The 23146-nt window shown below is 30.5% G+C and overlaps 2 protein-coding genes across 3 annotated transcripts in view; one reads left to right on the top strand and one right to left on the bottom strand.

Moving 5' to 3' along the window:
- The window catches only part of mwh (multiple wing hairs), a 155350-nt gene that overhangs the window by 9579 nt on the left and 122625 nt on the right, over positions 1–23146 (bottom strand). For both annotated transcript variants that reach the window (XM_076403649.1, XM_076403657.1), the window contains 3 exons: positions 15922–16018; positions 8970–9241; positions 3351–3560 (listed from right to left, as the gene is read on the bottom strand). In XM_076403649.1, the coding sequence (XP_076259764.1) occupies positions 3351–3560; positions 8970–9241; positions 15922–16018 (579 nt within the window). The remainder of the gene's footprint in view (positions 1–3350; positions 3561–8969; positions 9242–15921; positions 16019–23146) is intronic.
- LOC143196075 (uncharacterized) lies at positions 3911–5296 on the top strand. Its single transcript, XM_076403667.1, has one exon. It carries the CDS (start codon positions 3958–3960, stop codon positions 5179–5181), a length of 1224 nt encoding a protein of 407 aa, XP_076259782.1. The 5' UTR covers positions 3911–3957; the 3' UTR covers positions 5182–5296.

The raw sequence follows: 23146 nt of genomic DNA, 5'->3' as shown, positions 1-23146 counted from the left end.
TTGTAAATTTACTATATGTAGGTATTATAACGAGTACAATCGCCACTTGGGAGCTATGAGAATAGCATTAATATCAAGTGATCAATATTTGCTAAGACAAATCCAAATTGTATCGGTGGTAAACCAAATGAAATATTTTATGATAATAATTTGAAGATACAGATGAAAATGTATTTGAAAGAGCTACCGAAATCTTCATTTCATATAATTGATACTAACTACAACACAGAAAAAAGTTTAAATTATGTATATTTGATGATGTATGTTTGAATTTATTAAACTTTTAGCAGCTCTATATTGTATCAAATTACCTTGTAATGTTTCGGTAAAAATTAATTCATCAAGTATTTTTCAAAATCTGTGTTTAGACATGCTTTAACAGTTCAGGATTTCCTACCAATTCTTAAACTAGAAGTCTGCTTAGTTTCTTTCGCAACATTTGGTCGATATATTGTCTGCATTTAAATATTGTTCGAAATTTGATACTTCTCTTTACCATAATATAAATACCAGGCTGTAAAACGTAATAAGATCACATTGTTTAATCAAATATGTATCACATACCAAGTGAAGTACTGTCTATCAAACTATTTGATGTACTAGAAACCTAATATTTGATATTGGCATTTCGTAATATAAGCATGATGGATTTTGATTGGCACTTGTTGAAGGATTGAATTTAACTGATATGTTTATTTGTACTTGAAGCATATATTATAATTCAGTAGTGATGAGTTCAGTTAGTTAATTGCATTTGAGATACAATTAAAGGTACTTAATATAGTAAACACTTACATTAGAATGATCTAATTGAAGTGAATAAATTATCAATATTCAAACTATACTAGCTGGTTCTCGCCTTTTCTGCCTTGTAACGAAAATACATTCGGGGACCTAACACCATCGATACACATTTTAATGCGTAATTATGACGTAAAATTGTTAAAATAATAACTAAATAAGTCCCGTACCCATGTAAACCGACGATTGCGACCAATATCACGTCACGAGCATATTTGAAGCGTTTTAGCGCGCACTTATAATTTCAAAACCATTTTTATGTAGAAATAATTTTTATTCTAGGTAATGTAAATACGCAGTATTGTCATAAAGTAGGTTTTCAAAAATAGTCATCTAGCCTATTGCTAACAAACTGAAATATGTGAAATAGATTTGAACCAATGTTTGAAATATTTTTTTATGTTAGAAAAAAAAATCAACGGGAACTAAACTTGGTATAACAGTGTCCTAAAAGGAATTTATAGAATCACATAAATTTAGAAGAATGAACTGGCTAAGCTATCAAAAAAAAAAATTATATACCTCTTATCATTTCATATCATCATTTAATATATTTCACATTTGAGCTACCATGAACGTTGACATTAATATTTCAGTAATTATTCCTTCAAATTCTATCAGAGTAACGAAATTATGAGGTTGTTTATACGGATAATTCTACTTCGATTGCCAGTATTCTTATAGCATACTTGAGAGGGAATTGGCTGATAACCACGCTATACACGCTATTACAAATGGTCAACAAATTATAAATATATTATATTTTAAAGATATTTCCTAGTTTATAGACCGATGTTTTGGGATTTCTTTAAATACGCAACTTACGGAAGTCTTTTAGCCACTTATTTTTCGTTTACATTTGTTGGCCTGGGTTCAAATAATTTCCAAAAATACTAAAGCATTGGGAATATTATAAACCAATAATATAGATTGAAGTTCGAAATTGATGAATTAATCGTGAATCTGATCACGATCAGAATCAATCATCAAATCATTTAATTAACTTTCCATTGTAAAAATATAAATGGTTTTAAATATGATTCTGCCTCAATTTTCAAAAATAATTTGTTTTGGACCACACTGTATATGTATTTACATAGTATAACCCATTTTACATTGATAATGTAATTTAAGAGATAACGCAATGCAATTTGGCAAACGACAACGTAATCAGCATGCCGAATATTATTTGGAATGTGAATTGGAACGAAATCCGTAATTCATAAGTCCATTTTACAATTTTGGCCTCTACAGAAAAGCAAAACTTAAATGTAAAATTTCGATAGCCTATATCTCGGAAACTATAAGAGATATCTAAATTTGGCAAACAACTACGTAATCAGCATACCCAATATTACTTGGAATGTGAATTGGAATGAAATCTATAATTCATAAAACCATTTTACAATATTGGCCTATACGGAAAAACAAAATTTAAAATGTAAAATTTCTATAGCCTATATCTCAGAAACTATGAAAGGCAATTTAATTCGGCAAATGACTACGTAATTAGCGTGCCGAATATTACTTGGAATGTGAATTGGGACGAAATCCGTAATTCATAAGACCATTTTACAATTTTGGTCTATACAGAAAAACAAAACCTAAAATTTGAAATCTGGATAGCCTATATCTCGGAAACTATAAGAGACAACTAAATTAGGTAAACAACTACGTAATCAGCATGCCGAATATTACTTGGACTGTGAATTGGAAAAAAATCTGTAATTCATAAGACGATTTTACAATTTTGCCCTATATGGAATAACAAAGCTTAAAATGCAAAATTTCGATAGCTTATATCTCGGAAACTATAAGAGACAATTCAATTTGGCAAACGACTAGGTAATTACCATGCCGAATATTACTTGGAATGTGAATTGGAACGAAATCTGTAATTCATAAAACCATTTTACAATGTTGGCCTATATGGAAAAACAAAACTTAAATGTAAAATTTGGATAGCTTATATCTCGGAAACTATAAGAGACAACTAAATTTGGCAAACCACTACGTAATCAGCATGCTGAATTAATTGGAATGTGAATTGGAATGAAATCCGTTCTTCATAAGACCATTTTACAATTTTGCCCTATATGGAAAGACAGAGCCTAAAATGTAAAATTTCGATAGCCTGTATCTCGGAAAAGTTAAGAGATAATTTAATTTGGCTACGTACTACGTAATTAGCATGCCGAATATTATATGGAATATGAATTGGAACGAAATCTTTAATTCAAAAGACCATTTTACAATTTTGGCCTATATTGAAAAACAGGGCCTAAAACTACAACAGTGTTAGCGTAATTTACTCTAATTTGAAAAAAGAAAATCTGAAAAATATTAGTAGTGTTAGTTTTTTTATAAAGCCAAGTCTCACATAGCATAGTATAATTAAACTTAATAATAATGTGTAATAAATATTTATTTTTTATCCCAAAATATGCCGCAATATTAAAAAAATCATGGTACAATATTTACTTTTCGGTAACATGTTAGAAATCAAGATAAGAGCTTTTTTAAAATATAATATTCGAATGCGACAGTACCTGACGCAGCAATTCAACAAGCACTGGAGACAGGAGAGTTCATCGAGGAGAGCTCTTCGCTGAAGTGACGGTGGAATTTTGCCAACAGTTGATGACGCTCCTGGCGGCCCATGAATGACTGTATTCGATTGGCCAACTTGAATGGCTCTTAATAGGTCGAGTAGTAAGGTGACGCCATCTAATGGATCTGCGACAAATTCCTGTACAAAACTGAAAAAATAACATTATTATAGTAATATATAATGACAGTTGCCCCGTGATGTAATAATACTTTAATTTATCCTGTAATCTTGTAATCTAAAAGTTATTAGATAGTTTTAATACATATAATGACCGTAAATTGTTAAATATTATACGTTACAACTTTTTAATGAATATATTATTAGATTAATGACTACCTTATGCAATAATTTAAATTAATATTAACGATATTGACTATTAGTGACTGATAATTGAATCTCCGTGCGGAAACTGAGTAAATTATTGTAAATATTTATTTATGTTATAAGATGACGAGTAAATAATTGAATAGAGAAAACACCAAATGTTGCCACTGTCACTGTCGACCGGTCAAAAGTACTAATTTTTTTTTGAGCTCTGTACAAAAATGGCTTCCTGCCAGCCATGTAGCAAACAACCATCCCGGAGGCAATCCAGGTCCAAGATAAGTTGTCCTCCTAGTCCGCATCCAGATCTTAAATCTCCTAAAGCGCCTCAATCTCCATGTCTTCCGTGTCCTTGTCCGCCATGTCCTTGTCCTCCGTGCGTGCCTCCTGATCCCGTAGTGAATCCAAGTCCCCCTCCAGAAGCTGCATCTGCTCCTTGTCCCCCACCTTGTGACCCATGTCCTCCGCCATGCGAACCATGTCCACCACCATGCACTGTACCAGTAATAGCCGACACCCTTCCTAAATATGTGGTGAATCCATGCGATCCTAACTTTGCAGCGAGAAACGAAGGTCAACCACAGCAAAATTGCTGCAACGTATGTGTTCCTGTGACGGTACCATGTGAACCACAACCACCACCCAAACCCAGGAAGAAATGTAGATATATCCAGCCGGCTAGACCTAAGTCATTCGCACCCGAACGGAAATATATCCCGCCGGAGATGAAAATGACCAACGACACCATTTACAAAAAAAGTTATCTTCCTGTTGAAGGTGATAAACCTAAACAAATAATTCCCGAGAACAATTTGTGCGTTGGTGAGGGCAAAATGTCCGACGACACAATCAATAAAATGTCCTATAAGCCGGTGAACTTACCACCAAGAAGTCCGATATACCCATGCGAACATAAACTGATTGGTGAAGGTCCCATGCAGGATATTACCACCAATAAACATGATTATGTCCCGAAACCCTTCGTCAAACCTGAACCTATTAGACCCTTTACTAATTTATACACTTCCGATTGTCCATTGAGTGACAAAACCGTAAACAGAATGTCGTACATGCCAGTCGATTTAGATAAAGCCAAAGTGGTACCGTTCATTCCAACGAATGCCATCGAAAGACCAACAGGTAAAATAAGTGATAAAACAGTAAATAAGATGTCCTACCAGCCATGGGAGCCACGGGAGCCCATGGATATGCCCTGGGCGGAAAAACCAAAATATCAGCCACCGAAATTAAGAATGGAGGACAATACGGTTAACAAAATGAGCTATAAACCACCCGGAGAATTCGTGGAATGTGATGACAACGATCCGGATTGTGTAGATTGTCCTGAGCCACTATGCGATCCGAAACAGTACCAGCAGAACGTCTGTTCTGGTCCGGCCCAATGCTGCATGCCTTGCTGTTGCCCAAGAGCATCAATTTGTTAAAATTGGTCGTTCATCGAAATAAAATTCATTGTGATGTCCCTGTTATACTCTTTTATACATACGATGATTAAGTAGCGTCAAATTTGGTTTAACCATTACTGACAAAACTATAGACAATAACGTAATAAATCATTTTGTTTTTTGTTGTTGTTATTTTATTCCTTATTTATTGGCTTGCGCTTACGGCTTCATAAGAATTCGTTTGAATTGCTACTCATCCAAGTAGTGATTACATAAAAATTTTACGATAAGTTAATCAATTGAAGAATCTCAGAAACAAAGAGGATTTTCACACTGCTTTTTAAGCTGTCGCGTTTAGCTTTAGCAATATGGTACAGAGGTTTGATCAGGGCAGCCATATACAGAGCTCTAAAATATTTTCTAGATCTTTGATCCAAATTTGTTCTATATTTGAACCAATTATTTCCTAATTCATTAGAAAATAAATTAGTTGCTTGTATCAAAAAATAAATGGTGATGAATCGCTTAAAACAGGTCAAATGAAAATTCCCCGAGCTGAAACATAGATGGCGCTACTAGAACTAAATCCATATGTTTTTAAGCTAGCCATAATCTTCAAAAGCTGCGTGTATCAATTTGACAGCTGTCGGATCATTAGTTAGTGAATTATAGCATTTTGAGTGAAGCAACAAAAAATGGATAAAGGAATTTCGCGTGTTGATAAAATATTGCTTTTTGAAGGGAAAATACAGTTAAAGCAAAAACTTAGTTTGATGCCGAGTTTCCGGACACTGCCCCAGTAAAATCAACCATCAACGATTGATATGCTAAGTTTAGACGTGGTGAAATGAGCACCGAAAACGGTGAACGCAGTGGACGCCCAACAGAGGTTGTTACCGAAGAAAACATTAAAAAATGCACAACATGATTTTGAATGACTGTAAATTGAAATTGAATAAAATAGCTGACACAAACAACGACGATTTTATGATTCGTAGTAGTATTTGAAGATGATCAAACGTAATAAACCCGAGTTTTTGCGTCGATATGTGACAATAGATGAAACATGGCTCTATCACTTCACTCCGAAGTCCAATCGACACTCAACCAACCGAGTGGACTCCACACGATGAACCCGCTGAATGAAGCGCGGGAAAACGCAACAGTCAGCTGGCAAGGTCATAGCGTCTGCATTTTTGGGATGCGCATGGAATAATTTCCATTGACTGCCCTGAAAAAGGAAGGACCATCAACAGTGGCTATTGCGTAGCATTATTGGACCGTTTGAAGGACTAAATTGCCGAAAAACGGCCGTATTTGAAGAAAAAGAAAGTGCTGCTTCACCAAGATAATGGACCGTGTCAAAAATCCATAAACAGGGCTTCCAATTACTTCCTCATCCACGGTATTCTCCAGATCTGACCCCAAGTGAAGAAAAAAAGCTGGGAAGAAATTTTCGTCGAATGAAGAGGTGATCGACGAAATTGAGGGTCGCTATAATCAGTGTATCATTGTTGAAGGGGATTATGTTGAATAAAAAAAACTAATTTTTCCAAAAAAATGTGTTTTACTATGGTAGGCCGGAGACTCTTCAAATGACCTGTTAGATTTTAGTAAAGTTAACGATTTGGTAACAATTATTTTAATTTTGATTTTTTTGTTTAATAGATATATGTTCGTTCTGCCTTTCAGAATATTGTATTTCTTATTGCTAAAATATTAATGTAAATATTGAAACAACTCTTAATAATATTTCCATATAGGAAAGAGTAGTGTACACTCGAAATATTAGTTTGACTCTTATAATAACTACTGATTAACATTTTTCAAGCTACTTACTGGCTAGCATAGTAATACATCATCATGTAAATTATATGGAAATTAATTTGTTCGGGGTAATAAGGTCCTTTAGGTGTCTATTTAAAATTCCTATATATGTTTATACTGTATAAACAAATTAAATAATTATATTAACGTATTTAAATACATAACTTTCAGTAAACAAAAAGGGTTTTTGTTTACAGAAAAGTGTTTTCTGTTATATAATATTTAATTAATAGTTGAATTAATTGTTCTGTCATATATAATAAATTCTGCAATATAGTAACTATTTTAAAACATCGATAAACATAAAGGTATCATACCGAGTAAAAAATATAATATTTTTTGTTTCATGAAGAATATCGTTCACTAATTATTTCAAAAATTGATGATATATAAAATTTGTGATTCATATATAAAGAAAACAACAATACGACAATTCCTTTCTTTTAAACCTACTTATTTACTACATTTTTATGTGAACGTGTTATATTTATTTTATATGCTGCAGCAGTATTACTTCTTTTTACAAAATGATTTATTTTTATAGTACCAGTTTGGATGCCTAGTTACAGTTATAGTTTATACCTACTTTTATACGGTTATGTATATAAGAATTTAAAACAAGCCAAACAAAACAAAGTGTGTAAAGAAATTTAACATAATTAGTTAATAAACTAAATAAAAAACATTTCCTACATCGTTATAGGTCAAGAAGTACAAGACAAATGAAAAAAAAAATCTAAATGCTTCACCTAAATTTAACATATATTTTATATATTCTTAAAATAAGCATTTTAAATACTTTCTTTGATTAGTTTACATTTCAATAGTACTAATTTTATAAATTTGAAGCATAAATAATACTTTTTAAAGTTAATCTTCGTATTTGATCGCGTTTGCTTTTCCAAAATGTGTTTTCAATATTTTTTATTTGTATTGACTGACTACATATGCACAGCTGTGATTAAAATAGTATTAAGACTTGAATATATTATTTTTATGCATTAATTACTTTAATTTCTTCATTTAAGTCAAATTTTGAAAACAAAGTTTTTGACTGTAGTATTTCTGTATTTATATATTATAAACAGAGGTTGGAGAAGCTACTAATTATAAAATATAAATTGCTAAGTAAGTTGTCCAACCTCTGTTTATAATATATAAATACCGAAATACTACACTCATAAAATATGTTTTAAAAATATATATATATATATATATATATATATATATATATATATATATATATATATATATATATATATATATATATATATGTTATATGTTAAAATTATATTATATTATATGTTAAATGATATATGTATATAAGATACATGTGGCTGTCGAAATGAACAAGTGGCACCTGAGAAGATTTATAAATGAACTAGAGACTGGAAAATATAACTTTACAACTACAAATCTGTCCATGTTAATTGCGTTGCAGTAAAATGTCAAAAACCTAATTATATCACTTAATGAATCCCCGATTCTTCAAGTAGAATCATCTAAATACTGTAAACCATCTTGATGGTAGCTCAATTTGGAATCATGTTAGACAAGAAGCAGGGCAAATTAAACTCAAATTCAACAACTCTACTGGTTACTCTGGTTACTGGTTACTGGTTACAATAATAAAGCCAATTTGGATTTAAGGAGTTTAAGTATTGGGTTGCCCTAAAACCTCAGACGAACTAATAACCCAACGCTGCCAAAACAAAGTTCTACAATTAATTACCAATACTTATCGCTACGTAATCAGTAAAGAACTGAACGACTACCTAAAAATTAAATCGATTTACGAAGTTATCCAAGATATCGCCATGAAACATAAAATAAAATTACTAAATTAAGCAATACAGTTACTGGATATCAAGAAGGAAGCAGAAGATTAAAGTGAAACAAGCTACACGAACTTATATAGTGTAAAATGTTACCCTTAACTTTAGCTTAAGTAGTTTATGTATATTTTAGTATGTTTATTTTTTAGTATGTGATTATGTTACCTAGGGAAAGCCAATTTCATATCTGATTTCAGTTTTGCCAGCAACTCGGAAACAGTTCCAAATTGCCTCAAGGTCATTTCGGATCCTGCTGATGCCAGCATCGGATTACGGTAGTCCCTAAACGAGTTTCCCTGCGACCTGGAACTCTCCAGGTCCGAGGTACTCGAGCTTGAATACAGCGACATTAATCCACCGTTGCTCGACTTCTTCCCCCATTTTTTCAGCATTATGGCATAGTCCTCAGGATTATAAATGGGAGGCCGCTGTTTTTCCTAAAAATAAAAATATACGCAATTATAATTAATCTAGCAGTTATTTATTAATCATATTTATTATTTTATTTTGGCATTAATAAATTACCTATAAAATGCAGTTACTTTAGTAATATATATCAATTGTCTATTTGTGACTATATATTTTAGTTTATTTAATTATCATTGTGATTGCGATTTTCTTTCTAATATATGCCTTTTTCAAAATTCGCTATGATTAGGCTTAACTTTTAATTAAATCTCATGTTGCTGTGAATTTTAGAAACCTCTTTTTCAGAACTCTTAGAATATCGAACTATGATCGTGATATGAGACATGATAGTAATTTTACAACACAATAACGCTTAAATATGTCTTTAATATGAGTTCTACTCCACCCTTCTTGGATGGTCTGCGATCGATGCTTGTCAATAAAATACAAAAAGTATAATTCTGCGGTTTGTACTTCAAATACTGACAGAAATATAGCCATTCATAATTTTTAGGAGTGGAAAATACTTGTAAATATGTAAAATAACAATGTACATAATAGCGTATTAAGACTAAAAATACTGATTCACAATAATTAGTATACTAATTGGTCTAGTATACAGCTAGCTTCCATCAGTTGTTGAAAATAATTCCAGAAAGTTGAAATATCTACTGGTCATTATCCATTACCAGCAACGACAAGCTCATGAGGACGTGTACGCTGTGCGCACAGAAGGCTTGAAGTAGAATTCATATTAACATTGTCAAACTCTGTAATGGAAATATATTCCTCATTGTCCTGTACCAAATATAATGTGTAGAGGCGCAATGGCTTACATCCATCACCGCCTCGGCAAATGTTTCATTCGTTATTTTGGTCCTCCGGAAACTATAGAAACTTAGACCACTTGGAATTCAATTTCGTCCTAATTAGTTAAGATATGCTCCGAATTTAGCATCAATTTAAGCGATGGACACGCTGAGAAGATAGTGAAAACTGTTAAAAAAGCCGTTAATGACCTAATCAGCCTGGATGACATAATCATTGCTTGATATTACATTTCCAGCAGTTTTATCTACGGTTTGATTCAGTTTCATTGATTTTCGATCATTTCAACTACACGAGTTAAAATAAATACTTTTATTGTATTTTGATCTGGACGTGGTTTCAAAGCGGTAATTGAGCTGAATTGTCTCTTTTTTCTTCTTGAATGCAATTTATATTTATATTGGAGTAAAATCAATAAATCAAAGCTTCCTTTATTTTATCACCATTCGTGGGCCAATTTAGGTGTACATTATATATATATATATATATATATATATATACATATATATATATATATATATATATATATATATATATGTGTATATATATTTTATTATATATTTATTTTTATACCTAATCTATATATGTTAGGAACTTAGGGTCAAAGTCCAAGTCAGCATCCATTAATATTTCCAACTAAGAATCTTATCATAATTAATTAGTCCTATTCTAAAGTCTACATATGTCCAGTAATCAGATCAGATGGTGTCAAACGTTTTAGTCTACGCACTTTACTATCACGTCGCATATTTAGCGAGTACATTGGGATACACTGACACTCTTTCGAAGTACTTCACACAAACACGTTGAATTACACTCGTTATAGGTTATAGAGGAATATCGCGTTGTATCACTTTATTTGAAATATAGTACGGATCATCAACAATGGCACGCAACACCTTATTTTGGAACCGTTGAATGATGGATATATTAGATTTGCTAGCGGTACCTCATAGTTGGACTCCATATGCCCAAATGGGCACAGAAAACTCATCTTTTTTTACTGGAAAGCATTAATCTATTGCGAGTTTCGAAATAGCACTTTCAGTCGAATTGTATTAAGATATAAACGTCCGACTACACTCATCTGCCTGAAAGTTTTTTGGAAATATAAGTTGGGCTTTTTTCCGATAAGTCTTACAATTTGTTATGTTCGGAATTTTTTGGTACACTAGTCCATTCCTCGTCAATGAAACCAAAAATTAGCAATAGATGGAACCAAAACCGATAATTGCAATATGACGGGACAGCATAATTGATTCCAGAAGTGTAACTGATTTCTTCATATCAAATAACAAAAGTGAATGTCCGAAATGCCATTTTGTGTCTTCCATGATTAGCGCCTCAATAAATTGAACAATTCGATAATGTTAAATGAAAAACTGTTATTCTATATAGAGAAATGTTAGGCATCTAATTTAACTGTCATGTAAACACCAGTTAAATTATTAAAAACCCATTCCTTAAAAAATATACTGCTGATCAAAATACAAGCTTCCTTTATTTTTTCACCATTCGTGGGCCAATTTAGGTATACATTATATACATATATATATATATATATATATATATACATTTTTTTACATTCTGCATATTCACTTTCTCCAAAAACAATTTGCTAGATTGATAAACAGCCTTAATGCAAGAATAACGTGTGGGCAACAGAGAAACTACAAAACAAAGCGAAAAATCAAAATGTGGGTTAAACACGGCTGTAATATCGCATGAAAGCAGCTTATTACATATAATAACAAAAAAGCCTATTTTATAAGCAAAAGTGAAAATTCACTGATAGTAAAGGTGTCGTGATAGAGTGATAATTTCCGTTTCTGTAAGTGGACCGAGCTTATTAATTGGATTTAATGATGCGGATGTTTTTGGTTGAATGTTTTTGTCAAATGCAGAACAAGCTTTCCATCAAGTTAGATTACTGTATTATATATTATGCTCGTGTTATAATTTAATATAAATTCCACTATACTTCGTCTTAAAAGAGAAACTTTAAGGAATGTTCAATTTAATTAAAATCTGATTAATACTTGACAGGTTCGTCAATTGTAATATAATGATTAATAGAAAAATAAATACGAAAAATATTACGAGTTTTGTCTTCTAATGTGGTTCATATTTTTGACGGCAACATCCAACCACCAAGTCATATGAAAGCGCACAAGTACAAGATGATTTCTATGGAAGAGTGACAGTCTATATAAGAAGATATTATGCTAGTATATTTTAAAATATTTCACTAAAAAGACAAACTTGCTAATATCTTGCACTGGGAAAAAATTAATCATACTGAGTGATGTGGTTGATACTGCATAAAGAATAACATATTGTAGGTGAGTAAGTGTTTCAAGTTTTATAGAAAATGTCATATTTAATAGGGTTTACTCTATATTTTAGGTTAAAAATATGATGGTGTTTGGAATGATATGTATTTTTGACTCCATACCTTTATAGATTCAAAGGATCTAAAATGAGCTAAAAAGCACTTTTTGAGTACAGTGTTACTTTTACGTGTAGAAGTCTTTGGTATATCTTAAAATATTTGCATTATTTAATACCTTAAATGAAATTTGTGTGATCATTTCGGTTCTATCGTTTTTGGTATTTGCTAAACTTTCATATATGTGTCGAACAATTTATTAACTTATTTTTTATGGTAACAATTATTTTACATGCGATTATTATTGTACATCTTCTCACTCACCATGACATGGTGATATTGGTCTTCCTTATTGTTCGACAAATTAGATCATTATATAGCGCCACTACTGGGGAACTATTGTTGGTACTATCGTTCCAACAAATCACAATTAATGTTTTTAAATAAAATAGTTTAATAACAAATTTTTATTTTATAGCCGACACGTTTTATAACATATATTTATGGCACATTATTCATGTCACTACGATATTCGTACATAGAACTAGATATCTTAACAGTTCTATTGAAAAGTCCCTGGCCTGACACATGGATGGGGCTACTAGAATTAAATCCATATGTTTTTTAGTTAGCCCTAACTCTCGAAAGATGCGTGTATAAATTTAACAGCTGTAGGATCATTAGTTTGTGAAATATAGCATTTTGAGTAAAGAAACTTTTGTTATTGTGAAAGAAATTTATAAAAAGCAATTTCATACGTTGATAAAATATTGCTTTTTGAAGGGAAAAATTACAGTTGAAACAAAAACTTGGCTTGATGTCGAGTTTCCCGGACACTGCCCCAGGAAAATTAACCACCTAAGATTGGTATGCTAAGTTTAGATGTGGTGAAATGAGCACCGAAGACGGTGAACGCAGTGGACGCCCAAAAGACGTTGTTACCGAAGAAAACCTTCAAAAAATCCACAAAATGACTTTGTAAATTGAAATTGAATGAAATAGCAGACACTATAAAGATATCAACTGAACGTGTACATCATATCATTCATGAATATTTGGGTATTAGAAAGCTCTGTGAAAATTGGGTGTGGCGCTCACTTTTGACCAAAAACAACGACGAGTTGATGATTCGGAGCAGTGTTTGAAGATGATCAAGCGTAATAAACCCGAATTTTTCCGTTGATATGTAACAATGGATGAAACATGGCTCCATCGTTTCACTCCGAAGTCCAATCGACAGTCATTCGAGTGGACTGTACACGATAAACCCGCTTCAAAGCGCGGGAAGACGCAACAATCGGCTGGCAAGAGATAATGGCATCTGTATTTTGGGATGCGCATGAAATATCTTTCGTTGACCTGAACCCTTCATTACCCTGAAAAAGGAAGGACCATCAACAGCGACCATTACATAGCGTTACAGTTTTGAAGGACGAAATCGCCAAAAACTGCTGCTTCATCAAGACAATGCACCGTGTCACAAGTCAGTGAAAACGATGCCAAAAATCCATGAATTGAGCTTCGAATTGCTTCTTCACCCACCGATAAATTTCCAGATCTGCCCCCCAGCGACTATTTCCTGTTCTCAGATCTCAAAGGAATGCTCGCTGGGAAGAAATTTTTGCCGAATGAAGAGTTGATCGTCGAAATTGAGGCCTATTTTGAAGCAAAGTACAAGTTGTACTATAAAAATGGTATCGAAAAGTTGGAGGGTCACTATAATCTTCTATAATCTTCTATGAAGGGAATTATGTTGAACAAAAAAAACTAATTTTGACAAAAACATGTTTCACTATGGTAGGCCGGGGAATTTTATATTGACCTGTTACTAGCTTATATAAATATATGTTATTTTTATATCTTATACTAATAGTTATAGAATTATTAAATTTTTTTACTACTAAAATGTTAAGCTTAACTGACAGCATTAAATAATCCTTTTGAAACGTAACAAAAAGAAAGTAGTAAAGAAGAACATATATTTATTCCTCAATACCATAATACTCACTTAAGTTTCTAAAGTAATTGATAGAAACGTTTAAATTTTTAACAAAGTCATGTTTTTTCATTCACAATCTACAAATATATTCTATCTTGTGTATGTTATTATTAAAATATATGATATAATTTATAAATTACAATTGAATAATAACCTAAAATTTATTATATATTTAGTAAATTTTCATATTTTATAATTCGAAATTAGCAACTAATCATTGAATAACAACATAAATATTTTGGCGTTAAATTAATTATACAGTCTTCTTTTTATAGAATATAAGGAAGTGATAGTTATATGATGAATTATAGATGAATATCAATGACACCCTATTATAACCTTTGAATATGATGCCTAACAATTGTTAAATAAATGTTGAGTAATAAGTAATAATCACTTGAAATAAATCATATTATAAAACAATAATTCGATTTTATATCAATATACTTAAATATCACGCAATTTAAAAAATATATATAAAAATGTATTATAAATGTGTATGACAAATATGTACATAGTATGTATGAATGTATACATTACATATGAATATATAAAAATATATTTCTGAAAAGAACCCAGATGGAGTTGCGAATTTATTTGACATCTAGCATCATTACACAAATTGAATGGCACACGATAAACAATACCTTAAAACTGTTGATCTTCGTGCTTCGAACTGTCGTGCTTTGCAAATAATTTCGAATCGTTGCATCCATTATTTTGTATAGGACACATATTTTTGATGCTGTGAATTTATAAAATAAGACTCATAAAATGTAGTCCTACCGATAACTTACGGTAAGCTTACTATAATCCTTAAACTAACATTAAACCCGGGTCTAGAAGTACTGACTAAAGATAATGAAATAACTCCAGTTATAATTATGTCTAAATTTTAACCGAAAAAATTGACAAAGATAATATTTATGAAGTTACAGTACGTTTCAGGAAATTATCACTCAAGAGCTATATTTAGCTTCCAATTATCGATAATTAAATTTCAGTAATTATATAAACAAATATTAGAGCAAATAAAGCAATATGAATTCTACATTTTGTTGAAAAATACATTTTTAAATATTCTTAAAAAGCAATAAATTATATCAAACCTATACAAAGAGTACCCTAAGAGAACAAATTCATATCATTATTATTATTCTGTGTACAATGGCGTTATTCAAGTTATTCAAGGTATTCAAGTTGTCATATATTTAGTTTTCATTTATATATTATTTATATTTTTATATATATATGATCGTCGAGTGGTTTTATTCGTAAAATACATCGCGTATTTTATATGGAAAGAGTTAACTGAAATAATATTGATATAGATATTAATAAGTGTAATAATCAAGGAAACAAATAAGTTTTTTTTATTTAATTTTTATCTTGCTGAAATTATCCCCTGAGTAACGAACATATAACTACATTTTAACTGTTAAGCACATTAAACATTATTTGTGTGCTAATTATCGACTAATCTGAAAACATACCTTACTGACAATGTCATCCAAAAAGTTTGACGTGCCATCTTTCTTAATTGGGTTGTTCTGCTTTGTAGCTATTGTGTTGGCTGAATCGAAGAAACCACTGAAAATAACAAGATAAAATTTAAGATTAAGACACTGATTAAATAAATAATATGTATTGAATATAATTCTTCATAACATGAGAAGATCAAGCAGATGTTTACCATAAATATAGGGTGGACCGTATTTTTATTGGTTTATCATAGTTGCTTTCTGAAACTATTTTAACACTGACAATATTCCATTGAAGGAGAACTGTTGAAAATATATTTAAAAAGTGGGTTTACCGATTTTTGACGGCAAAGAAGCTCGTTCTCATCTAAATGCACAATACAGAGTATCTAGTTTAATGTTCCTCAAAGACACAAATATCATTATATCCTGAGGGAGTGATTATATAGTATATAGTGTTCCTATAGCTCTCAATTAATTCAGGACAAAGTAAACAAATTCTAAAAAACACGCATACTATTTTTGTTATAAATATGATGTGAACTAGATTTTGAAAGGGATAAAGAAAATTGCCACATTAAATGCGAATAAATGACGAAATATAGTAATAACAATCATTATTCAGGATTTCCAATAAGGATGTGCTTATAATATCCACCTAAATATCCACCATCTAACATCAAACCACTTTTGAAAAATTCTTGATGAAATCTTTGCAGAGTTAGATTATAAATCATCTCGATGATTCGCATAAACACCATATTTTGCATCCCATAAACTCAACTTTCAACAAACCAGTACAATTTCATTTTGAGTGTGACCTATTCATCGTTTTGTGGAACATGATCCTCGTCCCAATTTAATTTACCAACTAAACTTAATTTACTTAATAAATTAGAAACCATTGATAATAATTTTTTTACACATTTGCATTAAAGGTGCAGATATATATTCAAGGAATAACAATAACGTGTGGGAACAACAGTTGACTCAAATCATATACTTATTATTGTTATACTAATAATATTAGTTTATGTATTTATTATATATTTAAGGGAGTATTCTAGTCTAGATGTTCGAAAACATTGTTTTATTTTTTTTTTATATTTTCAAACCTTAATTTTTTAAGAATATTAAGAGTATTTTTCAAAAATTAAGTTGTGCATTTCATCTCTACATTTTTGAATTTTTTCATTTTCTTTTCTTTTACGTTATCTTTAACGTTACGTTTTTTGTAGCGTTTACGTTACGTAATTAAGTTTAAGTGATTTAGGTGCAGTAACATTGTCAAGAAGCAACAACAATGTATGAGGACAACATATGGCTGAAATCATATACTTATTTTTATTTATTATGTTTATATATTTATTATTAAAATTTATGGTATTAATTTAAAACGATCTGTGAATTTTCGTAAATATTTATGTAAGATTTTTTAGAAATTATATCGTTGAACATTATTTGTTATTACTACAGGTTAGTATTACCTAATAAAAATTAATATTATTAATTATATTCAATTAATTTCTGGAATAACTTATTATTTCGGAATATTATTCATATTAATTATAGCCTAACAATCTAGTATTATAATGAAGAAGAAATATATTTAGATAATAAGTTATAAGGTCTTTCATTTATTGAATTCAACATACAATATAGTCGTTTAAATTTAATGCCTTATCTATTTTATATAACCTGTAAAATGAAAAGTCTTATTAAAGGAGTGTAGTAAATTTAAAAAAATCTATTCTCTCTATTCATTACATAGATAACTAGCAGTTATTATGTAGTATACAAACAAAACATTCTTTATACATAATAAAATCTAAGATGTTAACGATTACCATTAAGCAAACAAATAAATTAGAAACAACTGGCAAATGGTACCATATTTCATCATAAAGAAATTAGCAAAACTATTTATTAATAAGATAATATTAATAGCCGCTCTTCGGTAACTTTTTAACTTTATAAACCACTTATCTTCCTATCTTATTGTGTAAATATTTGGTTTCTGATCAATGCCTGTGAGAGTATACAACAGGTGGTCTTAATTCCTCATTAAGACCACGAAAATAACCTTCTACGAATATTTGTGGTGTGGTATTTTACGTTTTAAATCTTTAGAAGAAGTTTAATGAACTTAGTTTTGAATGGTTTGTGTACGATTTGAGCTAACTGAAAGGAAACATTATTGGAGAAAAAAATATTTTTATGAGGATCGTGCGATATAATGATTTTTAATTGTTCTAGTGTAAGATAATTAGGTAGTTTTAAAGTTCGTAATGAAATTATGGTATGTTATTAGTTATTTGTTAATAATATCTAATTATTGTTATTCAGTAATAAGATTTCTATTATAAAATATATTAAACTACTATGATCAAAAAATCATAAAACCTTCAAATTTAAATAGCTTGAAAAACATTGTTACAACTTTTATCTATGTTAAATATTAAGAGTATCACTAGTTAATGAAATTCATTGTATTTCTTGTTAAACAAAAATATTTTTTTGACTCTGTTACCATAAATTCAATTTTGAACATAAATGAAAACATTTAACAGAAATAAATACTTTTAAGAGAATCTTCCAGTTTTAGAAAAAAATCGAGTTTCTGATATATCGAAAGCTTCACCTTTTAAGAACTTTTAAGAGAGAAATTTTCATAATTTAAATTGTTTTCAAAGAAATTAATAAATTAATTTATTAATTTAATAATAGTAAACTTAATAAAATGTAATAAAAAATAAACTATAATAAATAATAAACTTTGGTTAAACTATGTGATGAAATTACCATCGATAATTCTTATGAAGAATGTTCAATATACAATTATGGCATTGTCACATGTTCTTATCTACATTCACTGTAATCGTGAAGGTGGTTAGGTATAGAAAGTCAGGGAGGTTATGTGATCTCTCCGCAATGACCGGAACTTATTGTGAAACCCTTGTCGGCGTCGTCAAAATCCTTACAAGGCTTGCCAACTCTGTAATAATCCAGGTCAAACATCCCAAATTGGAAAAAAAATTAGTGATTCCTTGAAAATGAAATCGTAATCAACCTCAACGTTACTGAACCATTTAAATAATATTAATTTTTTATCTTTTCATAATATGGAATAAAATGTAATGTCATAAATTATAATGTTAAACTTTTTTCTCTATTTTTCATATTTGCTTTGATTGGTTAAACTTAATACTGCCGGCCAATTTCTTGATATATTCACTTGTTGCCATTAAGGACATTTAACATAGTATATTTAGGACATGTAGTATTTAGACGTTTACGGTTGCCTGTTTTCCATTTTTCAATGTCCCTGAAGGTTCGCTCAACCGATGTTTTCGAAGCAGTATCAGTACAGGTACAAGTAGGCTCCTGTAGCGTTTTTAAGCCGAAATGATTCACTCCAGTAGCATTCTTCGCCAATTAAAGAAGTTCAAGTCCATGTTGATTAAAACCCAGCATAGCTCTGTGTTCTTTACTCGTCATCTAATGTTTATGCAGTCGCACATTTATGAAGCACTAAAAAACGCTTCAATACTGAAACCAGTGATTTACAAATTAGTAAATTTTAATACGATAAATTTTCATTTCCCATATTTTCCCCAGCTTCTAATCTGTTGCAGTATATATCGTCTAAACCTAGACAATGTGTCGAATTGCTGATGTCAGTGTTTAAATTATTAGCACAAGATTTGATGTAGTTAATTTTCTTAGTCAACAGACAGCAATTTCAAAATATTTTCTACTTCCGGTCTCAACTTGTAAAAACGGGATGTTGCTGATTAAAGTTTTGAAATTCATTAACAGTGAAAGTACACAATACAGGATTTCTAAATATACCAACAGGTATGTGTCCTTTCTGAAGTGTTCTGTTTGAAGTTGTTAATAACTTATTTACCTACAATAATAAAGATAATTTTGGTCATAGTCCTATAATACTATCAAAATTAGCAACAATATTTAGTTCATCATGAAGCATGTTAAAAAACAAACATAGTATATGCCAAATTTTGATTTATGAAACATAAAGTGTTGTTAGACCAGGAGCTTTTTTAAGAATATTTTTAATGTCTTCAATTGTGAACGGTAATATAGCCATTTACTCATAAGCATGACGATGATAAGTGTTTTGCCTACTATTCCTTCTCTAACCAGCCAGCTTTATTATTCCATGTGACTAATATTGTTGATAGAGTTATACAGAAGTGTTTTACTTAAATTTTATTAGGTATTGAATTATTAATATTACTTTCTCTGGAGTGTAAATTTCTATAAAAGAACTATTGAATATCAACGTCAGAAGTTGGTAATTTCATTAAACTATAAATGAAAATATGGAAATCGACTAATTTTATATATAAATAGTTGTGGAAAATGCAATAAGCTGATATAGACATGACACCAAGTAACCATATTAAAAACAAACATACATTATATTCACGCTATTAACAACAAGATATATTTTAAACTTACATTACAATAAATTTCATGATTTTCCAATTTCAGATACCGTTATTTATTTAAAAGTTTATTTTATATCCGTATATAATATATATAGTTCGTATTGTTTATTTTCCAAGCCGTATGTTTCTCTCGTGACCTTTTACAAGAAATAGCGCAGCGCATTTTGTGTGTTTTCATGGGTAATTTATTACTATTTTTATGGGCTTTTACCGGTGACATTACTTTCACAATTGGCTCACGTAGATTTTTGCAATAAATCGTATGCAAAAGAAAAGAGAAATATACACAGGCATGTTATAAGAACCACTAGTATCTGAAAATCTTTAAATATAAGATTTTTCTTAAAATTTTATTATCGGTTAAATTATTATAAACCATACCTGTAGTTAATATATTGAAAAATATTTAGTGTTATATTTATAAAGTGATCTTTCTGTAAGGATTTATTTATATGGTGTGGTCGGTTTGCATAAGTGTCTCTCTTTGTTCTTGATAAGCAAGAACATTATTTATATTTATTTCTTTGTTTTAATTATTTTTCTTATTTCTTTTTATTAAATATTAAAGGTCATATTTATTATTCTTGACACAATAATTTATTAAGTATGTATGTATTGTAGGTATTATGGCCCTGACTATTCTGCCCTGAACGAATGGGGTCTGTTTTCTAATAAACAAAAACTCTTATTGTACCTTTGTAACGCTGTTCAACAAGTCGCCTCTTCTTTCCGTAAAATAAAACAGTTTTTAAGTAAAACAACCGTTTATTTCTTGCCATTTTTAAATAATAATGGCAAGAACGAGCATGCGAAGACACGAGAAAACAAGGAACCTGGAGAACCAAAACAGAAAATGAATTAAAAGATTTATTGGAAGAAAATATTTTATTGGAAAAAAAAGAAATCTCAATGAAAATTCAGACAGCTTATCTCTGACAAATCAAATGTCCACAGGAAAGATCGAAAAGGAGCGAAAATTTCTTCCACAGGAATGTACTGAAAATGTTATTTCGACAACATCACGGTTTCATATCTTGTAAAACAAAATATTTTTATTGCGTATTGTTATTGCTGATAAAAAGTAAATCTACTACAATAATCACAAGCGCAAAGAATCCAAGTCGCACTACCCACCGTACCCTCCAGACCATTGATTTCTCTTTGCCCCGACATGTGAATCGTGACCTGTCTAAGAAGCGCTTCACTTCTTATGAAGATGCCAAAAAATAGGTTGTTTTGTTGGTAGTTTCAAAAGGCCCATCTTCCTTCCGAGATGGAGTCCGTAAGTTACTGGAAAGATGGGGAAAAGTAGCGGTTACCGATGGACAATACTTTGAGTAAAATACATTGTACCGGTTATTTGCAATAGAGTTTCAAATATAATTTTAAACTGATTTTTAAATGAAAAATCTCAAATAAATTGATATTTTTAAAAATGTTTATATAACTAAATAAATTTAGTAGTAAAAGCAAATTATTGAACACAAAATTTGTGGGATCTCTCTAACTTAACGTGATTAATTAAAATTACATTATTACTAGTCGTTTACCGACTAATCTACAACTTGTCTTTATGATAGCTTAAATCCAGGATATAAAAAGGAGGACCGATCGGCCCTATCTCAATCTCTGGTGAAATAATGTTTATGTTGTACATGTCACGGCTGTATTTTGTCACTATAGTATTTGGGTGCGCCCACAATACTTCTCAGGACTTTATCTCCATAATTGAATTCCGTATGTCCATACAGGTCTCAGTATTTGCTTATATAATTGCAATTGCATTGTATTATTATTTACTCACAATTGTAATTTTCTTCCAATTAGTCAATACATATTCCTATATTTCATTTCCAGTTTTTTCCTTTTCTTTGTTGTTCTTTGTTCTTTGTTTGTCACTTGCCTGTTGTAATTTTCGTGTGGCTTCTTCACTATTGTCTCTGACAGCTATAATTGCAGTATCATCAGCAAATATAATCATCATAATATTCTCCATTTAGGGTATATCCCAAGTGTAGAGTAGATAAAGCATTGATCCCAGTACACTTCCTTGTGGTACACTTACTTTAGCTTCTTTTATAGTAGAGTAAGCTTCTTCTTGTTTAACTCTAAACATTCTAGCTGTAATGTATAATTTTAGTAGTTCGGTATGTCGTTTTGGTTAAATTTTCTGTAGTATATGAAAAAGGCCCTTCATGCCAAACCTTAACGAAAGCTTGTGCTACATTTAAGAATATAGCTGAAAACACTTTTTTGCTTTTGTAAGCTTTTTCAATAACTTCTGTTATTCTGTGGACCTGGTCAATTGTTGAATGCTTGATAATAGACCCAAACTGGTGTGTTGGTATTGGTTTCTTCTCTCTATGATCGGTTTTATTCTTTTCAACGGGAGTTTCTCAAAAACCTTAGATATTACTGGCAGCAGTCATATAAGTCTATAGGCTTTTGTTTCGTTTGGTGAGTTTCCACGTTTTGGGATCATTATAATTTCCGTCATCTTCCAAATGCCTGGGAAATGTTTTAATCTAAATGCTGTATTGATGAAGTTGGTGAGTTTTGTAATTCCCTTTCTTGGTAGTTTTTGCAGTAGTTCTCCTATTATTAAATCAGAGCCTGCTGATTTCCTAATTAATGTCAGTTTTAATAACTTTAGTTAGCTCTTTCGCCGTGACTAATTTAATCATTAAATTTTTAGCTTCTATGTCCAGCAAATTATGTTCAATATTAGTTTCGTTTGGTATGAATGTTTTTTTCTAGATATT

The sequence above is a fragment of the Rhynchophorus ferrugineus genome, unplaced genomic scaffold (genome assembly GCF_030347505.1).
Source record: "Rhynchophorus ferrugineus isolate W39M unplaced genomic scaffold, kcgeb_rfMv2 rfM1, whole genome shotgun sequence".
NCBI lineage: Eukaryota > Metazoa > Arthropoda > Insecta > Coleoptera > Curculionidae > Rhynchophorus > Rhynchophorus ferrugineus.
The sequence above is the reverse complement of the archived record's forward strand: the minus strand, read 5'-3'. Positions and strand labels throughout refer to the sequence as shown.

Bases quoted from the DNA above. Each gene is read 5' to 3' on its own strand.
- LOC143196075 (XM_076403667.1), top strand. From the start codon at position 3,958: ATGGCTTCCTGCCAGCCATGTAGCAAACAACCATCCCGGAGGCAATCC.